This window comes from Trichomycterus rosablanca, chromosome 2 (genome assembly GCF_030014385.1).
Source record: "Trichomycterus rosablanca isolate fTriRos1 chromosome 2, fTriRos1.hap1, whole genome shotgun sequence".
Lineage (NCBI taxonomy): Eukaryota > Metazoa > Chordata > Actinopteri > Siluriformes > Trichomycteridae > Trichomycterus > Trichomycterus rosablanca.
Window position 1 is genome coordinate 8,068,058 of NC_085989.1, and position 13,425 is coordinate 8,081,482.

At 38.7% G+C, this 13,425-nt stretch overlaps 1 protein-coding gene across 1 annotated transcript in view; it reads left to right on the top strand.

Annotated features, from left to right (window-relative positions):
* slc9a3.2 (solute carrier family 9 member A3, tandem duplicate 2) overlaps nucleotides 1-3,157 on the top strand; it is a 31,522-nt gene extending 28,365 nt beyond the window's left edge. The window contains exon 16 of the mRNA XM_062985447.1: nucleotides 2,805-3,157. Coding sequence (XP_062841517.1) covers nucleotides 2,805-3,073 — 269 coding nt within the window. The 3' untranslated portion in view covers nucleotides 3,074-3,157. The remainder of the gene's footprint in view (nucleotides 1-2,804) is intronic.
* The last annotated feature ends 10,268 nt before the right edge of the window (nucleotides 3,158-13,425 follow it).

Consider the following 13,425-nt stretch of genomic DNA (forward strand, 5'->3'; position numbering starts at 1 on the left):
ATAGGTCCAAAAGAGACACAGGTGAGAACTGAGACAGAGGCTGGGTAATAAATTGAGATGAGATAGGCGGAGAAACAGAGATGACAGGGGAAACTGTCAGAAAATTGTGGATATTCTCAACTTTTGTTTGAAAAAATGAGAGGTTGGTACTTGTCAACTGTAAAGGAATTGGTAGTATTGTCAACTGGTTTGAGAAGTTTATTTATTGTGGAAAAGAGAGTCTTAGGATTTGTTGATCCAGCATGTATGAGTTCGGAATAGTAAGTGGATCGGGCTGCCGTAAGAGCGTCTTTGTAATGTTGAAGATAATCAGAATAAATCTGATAATGTACTGTTAGACCGGTTTTCTTATAAAGTCTTTCAAGCTGGCGTTTACGGGATTTCATTTGGTGAAGCTCAATTGTGTACCATGGTGCGGAATGACTAAATGAAACAAATTTGGTTCTCAAAGGAGCCAGCTCATCAAGACATGAGGCGAGTATGTCATTATAGTAATCGACAAGGTCAGATGAATTACTAGACAGTACAGGACAGACAGACATCTTTTTAACAAGAGAATCTGAGAAAGCAGAGGGAGAGATATATTGAAGATTCCTGAAGGATATTTTACGTTTAGCTCTAGTGATGGGCCTAGTGACCTCAATGTCCATGATGATTGTGAATGTATATAACACTTATGTAAACAACACTTAATGTAAATAACAGTAAATGTAAACAACACTTAATGTAAATAACAGTTAATGTAAACAACACTTAATGTAAACAACACTTAATGTAAATAACAGTTAATGTAAACAACACTTAATGTAAATAACAGTTAATGTAAACAACACTTAATGTAAACAACACAATGTAAATAACAGTTAATGTAAACAACACAATGTAAATAACAGTTAATGTATATAACACTTATGTAAACAACACTTAATGTAAATAACAGTAAATGTAAACAACACTTAATGTAAATAACAGTTAATGTAAACAACACTTAATGTAAACAACACTTAATGTAAATAACACTTAATGTAAACAACACTTAATGTAAATAACAGTTAATGTAAACAACACTTAATGTAAATAACAGTAAATGTAAACAACACTTAATGTAAATAACAGTTAATGTAAACAACACTTAATGTAAACAACACTTAATGTAAATAACAGTTAATGTAAACAACACTTAATGTAAATAACAGTTAATGTAAACAACACTTAATGTAAACAACACAATGTAAATAACAGTTAATGTAAACAACACAATGTAAATAACAGTTAATGTATATAACACTTAATGTAAATAACACTTAATGTAAATAACACTTAATGTAAATGAGGCCATTGTTTGTGTGTAAAGCAAATAACACATGAAGATACGTTCCAACAGAGCGCCAGCTCACTCGGCAACTGCCGTAACTTGATGACATCATTAACATGTGTCACTGATCTACAACTCATCCGCAACAGCCATTCAAAATTAAAACACACTGATCTACTTCAACTTTTAGCATTAAAAAAAAGTCATCTACTACTGCCACATCTAAAACACTGTTCAAACACAATAAAAATCACTTTATAAATGATCAATCTTGTCCCGGCTTGGAGATCTCTAACATCCTCAACGATTAATCCATTAGTGTTATGAAATTAAACAAACTATACAGTTTCCCGTTTAGCCACAGACGTCCTCTTCAAAATCCAGCAGGGTTTAATAATCTAAAAACGTGACAGAACTTTAACGGAAAGTCTCAACTCTCGACTCACGTCAATTCTAATTGGTCCATCGTGTTTGACTGACATCCACATCCAATTGTAGACACTTTTGTTAAAAAGCCAAAAATGCTGCTAAATGTTCTGTGTGTAAAAGTTTAAATAAAAACAGCAGTTTTGTATAAGTGTGATGTTGTAGGTTTTGTATTTATTCCTTTAGAATATTTGTTTCACAGTCTGAGCATTGTTATTTAGATAGCTAATTTAACCATGGTGCATTGAGACATATTATTACTGCTTAGTTGTTTGAGAGGAGAAATGACGGTATCAGATTGGTATCGGTGTCGGCAGATACTCAATTTGCATTATCGGTATCGGACATGAAAAAATGGTATCAAGCAAGACCTAGCCACAATACACAGCACAGCCTACTTTAATAGTTGAATGTAAACCTTGAACATCCAGCGACGGTCTCAGATTAAAATGATCAGAAGTCCGTGTTTTGACCCCCCCACTCCTGCATCCACAGAATTGGTTGGGAGTTTTCCAAACTCAGTTACCCGAGTTGTGTTTTTAGCTGCTTTAGACTTCGACATCTTGGACATTTTGACTAAGCGATTGCTAACTGACTTGCCGTAGGATTGCTAGTGTAACAGATTTTTCTGTGGTGTAGTGTGCTGACAATGTTTGATGTACTGTATGTGTTTACGTATTGAGTGCATCTTGTCCCTTTGGGGATTCCATAATCAATGGAAAAGTGTGCTTCTCTACACACGTGATCGTCTCTGTGTAGTATGTGCTGTGCCTTAAAAGAACAAGCGAGTAAAGTAATCTGCTCCTGATAGTTTGCCTGTGTATGGTTAATTTCTTTCTTTATGAAATCAGCAAACTCTAAAGATGGTCAGTTACACTAGGACCGCCTCGTAGTGCAAATTAACCAGTAAACGTGAGGCATTTAAATGCTACGCGAATGGAAAACATTAAATCACTAAACACAAAACTTAAATTATGAATTCCACAGAAAATTGCATATTTCACAGCTGTGAATTAGGTAGAGCCTTGGTCATAATATAACATTATGCTTTCACTTTATGTAGCAGGTATAGATAATCCAGCATTCATGCCAGAGATGGACATCCCTCCTCCTCCGTGGTTGACCGAGTCGGGGAACGATGCCAGCGTGGCACCTTCCCAAAGAGCACAGCGCCATCTGCCCTGGAGTCCCAACAACCTCCGCCGACTGGCGCCTTTAAGGAGCAGTAACCGCTCAGCAGACTCCTTCGTAATGGCAGATGCTCCGTCCACCGAAGAGTCACCCGAAGAACCACCGGAAGAACCACCCCGAGGGGACGAAACACACATGTAGTGTTCGCATTCTCATTAAACAGCAGCTAGGCTGAAAGTGGCATGAGGTATGCCGATAGTCGGATTACATCCTAGTGTTAGGTTACGATAGAATTATAAATTGTACTGTTTTTTCCTCTTTTTTTGCGGCAGACGTTTATAAAAGCACTTTAGCTCATCAACTGCAAGCCCAGGAAACATTCCAGTGTTGGTTACTTTCACTTCAATACATTTTTCACATTCCTATCACAATGAAAAGTTACAGTTCTGCTCTGCTGTGGATTCATTTCGGGTGTTACTGTGTTTATTTTTTTTAGCTCAAACACATTCATGTGCATCAATTTATTTACTTTTTCCAGTAGCACTTTGACTTCGGTCTGGAATGTACTGCATAATGTCTGTACATTGTACTCAAAACTGTAATAATTATGTTACAAAGTGTTATTTGTAACTCATAAGGGTGTAACAAGGCTTGAATCTATAGTTATTATACTCACACTGACCTGATTAATTAATATTAATATTAATTATAAGGCTTAATATTTAACATGGATGTTTCAGACTGAAGATCATCTGTCCATGCTAATGTTACATATATACATATATATATATTTTTTTTTACATTATATTATATTTATTCAGTCACACAGAACAAGAGCCATATCTACATTAAACCTCAGCTTAATGTGAAAAATCTTATATACAGCAATCCTGTGGTAACCTTTTGGTTAATGTAAATGTAAAAAGTGGTCGTCTTATTCTACCATATTCCTGAAGCCAAGCTGGTTAGGGTTAGAATCATAGTTTGAACTACAAGGAGGACTAGGGGGTCTGACCCCCTAGCAATAAAGTGGAATAAACAAGTTAGATAGCTGCTACTTAAGGTTTGCACAATTGCAACCTTAATGAAGACACAACCAGTAATGGGAGTGAAGGCAGGCACACGAGATAAGAAATGGTATGGTCCACTAACCCTATATGTATTTTTTTTAAATACCATGTCCATTCCCTGTCCACTCTATCTAACACTCCTACCTAGTTGGTCCACCTTGTAGATGTAAAGTCAGAGACGATCGCTCATCTATTGCTGCTGTTTAAGTTGGTCATCTTCTAGACCTTCATCAGTGGTCACAGGACGCTGCCCACAGGGTGCTGTTGGCCGGATGTTATTGGTTGGTGGACTATTCTCAGTCCAGCAGTGACAGTGATGTGTTTAAAAACTCCATCAGCATTGATGTGTCTGATCCACTCATACCAGCACAACACAAACCAAATTTCGTAAAATAACCATGCTGAAAAAAAAATTACCCAGAACTCCCTGTATTAACTGCTTAATGTGCTTGCCCACAATGCTAGTTTAAATCTCAGATGTGCTATCAAAAAGCCGGGCACTTACACAGACACACGATTGGCTACGTGTCTGTAGGGAGGAGGGACAGTCGTCAAGCACATATGCCTCATCACTGCTGTAATTAAGGCCTCTGCACAAAGGCCGGACGGTCGCCAATGGAAGCACATCAGGGACAGCAGCAGCGGGAGCAAAACTGCAAACTGAATACGACTTGATAGGATGAAGAAGGATAATAATAACAAATAATATAAAAATCTAAATAATTGCTGTATAAAGGATTTCTGTTCTTCAGTTATGTGAAAAAGTTTGGACACCCCTAAGTAAAAAGCAGACGATAATACAAATATTAATATATTAATATTATGTATTAATATTTTTTACATATTAAAAATATTTTGTTTATTACTTTAAATTAATAAATTAAGAAATTAATAAAAATGTGACTGACTTTAACATCTGATTTATTAATATAAGTAATATAAGTATGTTTTAATAGCCCCATGTAGATATCCCAGATATTTGTATAATGTTAAGGTCTCGTTAAACATGTAAACAAGTGTTCTGAACATAACTGTAAGTCATTTCTACATGGCAAACTTGAATCTTTAAATGAAATCATTAAGTATTATATTTAAAGCATTCCTGAGCCATTACCAACAGATGGAGTTAAATTAACCAGATCATTGGTACTTGTTGATTAAAAACATTGTATAGCAAATAAATTATTTATTCAAATATATGAGTGTTTGTTTCCATGATGGATGTGTCAAAAAACTGCACAGAACTTACCCATGTAGCGCTGATCACATTCTCTCAATAAAACACCACACATTCTGCATACATTTATATTTAATTAAAATATTATCAATTAAATAGGACAATAAAACGAAAGGCTCGATGAAAGACCAGAATAATATAGATATATATTTATATGTTCAGACAAAACAAAAAAAGGTATTTTAAAAACTAGACAGTTCCATTATCAGGTAATCAAGAGCACAATGGATTACACACGGTAACCAACGGAAAAGAAACTTGTTGCATGTAGTGTGCACCACGGTGTATGCAGGGTGCCAGTTTTTTTGGAGGTTTTTATACATTCCCTTCAGAAAGACTGGGAACTGACATGGCACGGCAGAGCTTGAGCACTGACTGACGCTTTAGCAGCTTTCACCGTCTGATCAAATTCTTTCAGAAAGTCATACTTATATTAACTTATACACTGGTGAAATCCTGAGCTGTCAACCTAATGAGGCTCACTGGACTGTGACAAATCTTTGGATTCTGACTGTACTGTAATGGAAAACATGACCTGGACTGGAACGGCACCATTAACAGAGTGTATTCTAGCATGAAGATTTTATTTAATAGGGATTGGGTTTGCACGAGATCTCTGGGCGCAATGCAGCAACACACTCTGGACAGGATGCCGCCCCTCGTCCCAGACATACCCAATCATGCCTAGATGTATGGCACTGCTAGGGATTTCGAACGTAATTTAGGGCGAATTTTGCACCACCCTTACACCTTTGATGCTGCCTGGATTTCTCAAGACTCTGCTCCAGCTTTACCAGTCAGTGTCCAAACGCTCAGCTCTTCCATGTCAGTTGCCCTAAAGGTGACTACAGACCCTCATTAAAAAAGTTTGGTCCTGACACTTTGTAACTGGCGAGCCTGGCGAGCCTGGGATACGGATACGTTCTTGGCAATGAAGAGGTTACATCTAGACACATTTGAAAGACACAGACACATTATACAACATCATGTATCAGAATATACTCGACTTCAACGTCCACAAAGGCTTGTTGTGCCCTGGGATAAAGTTTAAAAGTACATTTTTGTCCTTTATTAACTAGTTAAGATCAGCACCATCAAGAAAGGCACATTCTGCACGCAAGTCTCCATTTACGGTGAACTTTTGCCTTCACTAGGCAAAAAAACTTAGGTTTTAGATAAGATCATTTATAAAGTAATACAAATAAACACCCAACAAATTCAGCAAACAGAGTCAGAGTCAATCTCAAGATTTTAAAGGGTAGTTCAGAACTAAGTCACATCTCTAAATTAAAAATAAACATAAAATAAAAAACATGATTACATAAATTAAATAAAAACAGAAGGACCGGAGGTTTGTTCACATGCTGAACGGTAATCCCGTAGAATCTACGTGTGAACCTAAATAAATGTAGTAAACAAACCTAAAGTTCAACAGTCTATTGCGTCTTTAAATGATTATTATTATTATTAATATTATTGGACACTCATTTTCGAATATTAATGCTATATTATTATCATCTGGTAACTCTTATATACTTTTGTTAGCAAAAATAAGTGGTGTGCATTATACAGATCCATTCTTTAAATAGACAAATATACTTCTGCTCTGAAAAACGCTTTGAAGCCAAGGCATCCATATTCCAGCTGGTAGGGGAGAAGTGGGGTTTATTACATCACAGTTTAGGCCCCGCCCACAACGACCCTACAGGAAGCGCCCCGCTGTGGGTCCTTGTGACTATATCCGTGGCAGACGTGTGAGTAGTACAGGATGCTGTGTTAATATAAGGACAAACCAAGAGCCCTGCATGTGCGGGTTTGCACGCCCTGTTCGTCGAGCTCGGTATTCAAGTAAAATCAAATGCTGGTGGCGCCTGGCAGAGAAGTAACAGTTACGCTTAAACGCATGGAAACCTTTCCATGTTTTTCACAGTGCCGCACACCGAAGTTATTGAAAAATCAATACACAAGTCACACAGAGTAAACAGTGCAGCACTTCGTCGTTTGCAAAATGTAAAAAAAGGCCTTTAATTAGGTGCACAGATCTTGTACTGAATATTGTGAATGGAGCCAGCTGTTCAGAGGTGAACATATTGTACTCATACCCTGATTTACTAAGCATGTGGGTGGGCAAGTCTGGCAAAAACCCACACGAAATGTGCAAACTCGCTTAGTAAAATCTAGTAGCTTTCATGTTTGCCCCAGTAAATGTTTTTCAAGGCATCACAATTTAACGATTAAAAATGCAGCCTGGTGCCAAAGCAATTTAGTTCCCAAGCCTAAGCGATTCAAAAGCAATATAACTGAAGGGAAGGTACTAATCTGATGCAGAGTTTTCACAAGAATGAGTGCATGTGTAAAGAAATGTGATGGAAGGTTGTGTACTGATCTGATACAATAAAATGACATGATAAAATGAACAGGTACTAATCTGATGCACAGTTTTCACATTAGTGATTGCGAAATATGAACATTTACTACATATAAAGAAAAAAATATGCAGGTAGGGGGGCAGGTATTAATCTAATGCACATTTTATTTTGCACAGTGGCAGCTTTTGAGCTGCATAAAAATGCATAAATGTTAATAATGGATTGTTCTACAATTTTTTATATCATACTCATAATCAAAACAATAATGATGTATAAATATGATACACTTTCTATACAAATGTCTTTAATTATAATTTGATTTCTGCCTATTAGCAATTTATTTTTTAATATACACTGATCAGCCATAACATTAAAACCACCTCCTTGTTTCTACACACATTGTTCATTTCATTTTATCAGCTCCACTTATCATATAGAAGCACTTTGTAGTTCTACAATTACTGACTGTTGTCCATCTGTTTCTCTGCATGCTTTGTTAGCTCCCTTTTATGCTGTTCTTCAATGGTCAGGAGGTGGTGGTGTGTTAGTGTGTGTTATGCTGGTATGAGTGGATAAGACACAGCAGCGCTGCTGGAGTTTTTAAACACCTCATTGTCACTGCTGGACTGAGAAAAGTCCACCAACCAAAAATATCCAGCCAACAGCACCCCGTGGGCAGCGTCCTGTGACCACTGATGAAGGTCTAGAAGATGACCGACTCAAACAGCAGCAATAGATGAGCGATCATCTCTGACTTTACATCTGACATTACAAGGTGGACCAACTAGGTACGAGTGTCTAATAGAGTGGACAGTGAATGGACACGGTTTTTAAAAACTCCAGCAGCGCTGCTGTGTCTGACCCACTCATACCAGCACAACACACACTAACACACCACACCCATGTCATTGTCACTGCAGTGCTGAGAATGATCCACCACCTAAATAATACCTGCTCTGTGATGGTCCTGTGGGGGTCCTGACCATTGAAGAACAGGGTGAAAGCAGGTTAAAAAAGCATGCAGAGAAACAGATGGACTACAGTCAGTAATTGTAGAAGTACAAAGTGCTTCTATATGGTAAGTGGAGCTGATAAAATGGACAGTGAGTGTAGTTTTAATGTTATGGCTGATCGGTGTATGTGGATGCCATGCTGACTATCACAGACAAGTAAATAGTCTTTATTAGAATCTTAATAAATCAGGGTCTGACACTAAATTATTATTATTTTTATTTTATGGGGTTTTTTCCACCACAAATTATTATCTGACATTATGGGTGTGTTCGAAAACCTAGGCAGCTGCCTCAGTAGAGAGGATTTTAATAAGACATCGACTTATAAGTCAGGTTATTCGAACGCGCTACTTAGACAGCGATTCCATCAATTTTCGCTTACTATGATAAAGTTAGCGTCATGGCATTGAAACCAATGGGATGAGGTGGCACAACGTGCTAGCATGTCAACCAACATCTCCATCCGTTAATGAATACAATTAAATTAACTGACGAGCCCGGATTTGTAAATAAATACACTTGTGCACGTTTATACAAATTAATAAAAATCTATGATAATTTATTTAAGTTATATATTATTTAAGAAAATAACTCGTTTCTTCGCACCGTCCACCATATTTTAAAAATTTTTGTGAGAAAAATTGTGCCGCACTGAATGCTGGGATTGCCTTCACCGCTAAGGCAGCATCGGATGCTCCCTCGTTATTCTGTCAAAATACCGTTCAGATTTAAGGTGCCTTATTAGGGAGCATTTTAAGGTATCTAAGAATTTGAATAGCCTCCTTCTCGGGAGCGCGCGTGTACGATGGCGTAAAATGTGGTCTATGTAGAGAGCTCACTAGGTTTTCGAACACACCCAGTATGTGGCTAGTGTAGTGTGAGTACTGTATATAAAAATGTACCCAGTCTTAAACTGTTCAGCTTGAACTAAACCGCAACTTATATACCAAACTACCTTACGCAGTTCTTATTTGATTTGGATGGTAGACTTTATAATATAATTGTTCAATCTGTTTTATTCTGATATGGACTAAATGATTTTTGAACACCTGGCTCAGTGGCTCTTTGATTTAATTGCTAGGTTTAGGTGTACCGTTCAGTTTACATGAACTGTTCAGCTTGGAATATTCATTATTTTCAGCTAAGCATATAAACAACCACTTGTTAACGTGCTACACCTGTTCTCTATCTCTTGATCCAGTATTCAACCGCTCAGTCTGTCTAAAATTCAGAAAAGCTGCATAACGACCGAAGGAATGGCAAACGAGACTTTCCGATCCCCAAAATGACAGCACCATGCTTCTTAGCACCTAGGGTTATCAGCCCAAACGGATTCTATAGACGAGTTTCAAACAATGAAGTGCAGTAATATTGTCATCATTTCTCACACAGACTCTTTTTAGCTGTTTTAACCGTTTTCACCGTTTTAGCCTTTGCGGAATCGTAGGGTTAGCAGCTACACCGTGTCGTCTCTACACCTGGCTTAAAGGACACATACAGCAGATCCAAAATCCAAAGCGGATGCAAAATTCAAAAGAGTAAACGAATCCCTCAAGACACCTCTTGACTGTTATTGTGTCCGGAACAAATACAGTTGGCTCTCCCCAACTACTGAGGCACGTCGGTTCGGTTGGCATGGACAGCAGGGGTTTTACACGAGTAGCAGATGACAAGAGGTGCTAAGCTAATTGTTACAGTTTGAGTCCTTTTTATTAACTAGGTCAGAATAGTGGCCGAAAGCAGGTCTTGTGGGCCGCAAACACAAAACAGGCCTAAAATACAGACGTGTCCACACTTACAGCAGGTCGAAAATGACTGGTCAAGGAAATGTGAACTGACCCACTTGCTGGCTGCTTGTTTCAGACTATTACACCAAAAACAGCGTTCGATGAACTCCAAAATCCTAACCATAACAAATCAACAGAAGTTACTGCATGACAGCGAGTACCCAGTACATAACATGATAATTTACCCAATACTATTGGTGCCTCCAGTAGGAGTAGAATGGGAGCACGCTGTCCAGAGAATTACTGTTTAAAAAAATCAGAAATTAGAAGTGTTTGTCCACTAATGTTGCTGAGAGGCAGCAAGATTAAAAAAAATCTCAACAAGGCTGCTCACAGTAGCCACACCATACTATTACTGTAGTAAACTATTAGTAGTAAACTGTGTACTTACTTCATGGCATTTTCCACCCAGATTTGGATCAATCAATCTTACAGACTGTGTATTTGTAACACCTACGCTCACAATTATGGGATTTGACAGACGCTTTTATCCAACAGTGACTGAATACAATGCAAGAAACGGCCCGACGAGGTGAGTTCATATGCGGATCAGCTTTGTGTACTGAGAGCCACACCCTGACCAGCGCATTATCCCTCGTCCCTGTGCAGACGCCATCAATCAACCAGCGGTTATGAGGTCCCATCCAGTTCCCACCCTGTATGAACAACAGCCAATCGGCTACATGAGTTTCGAACCGACGAGATTTCAGTTCTGGTGTGCTAGCGTGTTTTACAGCTGCGCCACCTGAGCGCCTAATTTGAATGATTTAATTAAAAATAATGAATGGATGCTGGACATTCATATCTGCTTTTAAAAAGCTCTGACATAACTGCTATTCGGTTAGTCACTGAAAGATGAAACTTACTAATAATATAAAAGCAGTCCATGAACTTGGAAAGCGACAAACTGATGACACTAGTTTTGGGATGAAAAAGGAGAAGTGGGGGGTGAGCTATTTTTTTCTTTAATTTTATATATATATTGTTTATGCATTTTCTCCCCTTTTCTCCCTTTTAGTGCGTCCAATTGCCCGATTGCGTCATGCTTCCTCTCCACCAATGCCGATCCCTGCTCTGATTGAGGAGAACAAAGCTAACCCATGCCCCCTCCGCTACGTGCGCTGCAGCCGTATGCATTGTGTCACCTACACTTTGACAAGTGCATATGAGGATCAGCACTGTGTACGGAGAGACACACCCTGACAGCACTCTTTTCTCATCTCAGTGCAGGCGCCATCAATCAGCCAGCAGAGGTCGTAACTGCATTAGTCATGAGAGAGTCCCTATCCGGCTTTTAATATCCCACCCCTATCTGAACAACAGGCCAAATATGTGTTCATGTGGCTGCTCAGCCTAGCCAGCAGGCAGAGCTGGGATTCGATACGATGTATACGAGATCCCAGCTCTGGTGTCAGGTAGTTACTGGTTACACGAGATTCATCATTTCACAAGTTTCATGTCAAACACAGTCATGGACAATTTTGTATCTTTAATTCACCTCACTTGCACGTCTTTGGACTGTGGGAGGAAACCGAGGCTCTCGGAGGAAACCCAGGCAGACATGGGGAGAACATGCAAAGTCCACACAGAAAAGACCCTGACCTTCTTGCTGTGAGGCAACAGTGCTACCCACTGAGTCACAAGTGCTAAGGCATTAAAGCAAGATGCCAGACTGGTCAAAAACTAAGCTGATGTCAAAACTAAAACATAGGCTGGCCAAGAATGATCAGAAGTCAATAGCAGGTGAAGTGAATTTGAGCTGAATGGCCACATCTCACTGTATTTGTTTCATCTTACCGCAATGCCTAGTGTGTAAAGCTATCAAGCGCAAAGCTATCTGAACCCTAGACGACGAATTCAAAAGACGTATGATTTATTACTGGCTTATGACGCTAAAGTGTACGCATAGGGCACTGGTACAGAAAAAAAAACCTATAAATATGGAGAACACTGCATGACTGCAGCTGTTCCTAATAATGGTGTCAGTATTAAGATGTTCTTCATTCTCTTGTAAATGATCGTATATTATTGCACTTACTGTAGAATCTAATAAAACGCTACAAGCAGACATAAACAATCAACGGAAAGCTGCTACATCGACTGTTAAAATGACACGTGCTGTTATTCCCCCGAAGATCCTGACTGACTAAAGTGCCAAGAGCTAAACGACGGCGTACTCGGCTAACACACATCTTCTTTATTGTTCGTACACAACGTCTGTATATAACGGCCACTGGGTGCAACTTCCGAAACTACAGAATACTACAGTATAAGATTCAATGGCATCAAAAACTTAAACTTAAACCTCACCACATGAGCCTGGATTTCTTGAGCTGTCTCCAGGCACTTTGTCTCACACACATTTTAGCCCACCACAAGATACACAATAGACCACACTTTGAAACCCACCCTGTAAGTGGATGCAGTAATACAACTTCATACGCTAGGCTTCCCAAAAACTAAGAGCTAACGTTTAAACCTCTTTCCTTTAACAAAAAAAAAAAAAAAACACACACAACAGTCGACGAAGCTTTGTGATCAAATTTCAGTCTCTAGTTGCAGCATGTACTATATGACAATATGCCAGAATCATTAACTTGGCTTATTGCACTGAAAGGTGTTAACAGTGAACAATAGTTATTTACGATTAAAAGTTTAATAAAAGTAGTATTTTATATAAAAAGCCTAATCACAATAATAATCAAAGCCCACTCACTGTAAAATCAAATCTGAGCCTTTAAGATACATATTCAGTACCAGAAAGAGGCCACACGCACATCCAACCAACTGCACATAAAGTGCAAAAGAACACAGCACCACCCCCCACACACCCACACACATAAAACCGTCTATAAGGAAATCTTTCACCGACCTTGGGTCGAGTTTAACGGATGTTCTGAGGTTGTACTTTAGGCGAAACTGCAGTTTATGGCTAATATGTCACTCTGCTTACGCAGGAGAGGAAGGGGAACAACGGGAGAATGATAAACAGACATAGAGAGGCTGGAAAGTTTTACACACAGCACGTAGCTGCCTAAGTTTAAAGCATCTCGGTTTTACAGCGAACGCAGACACGG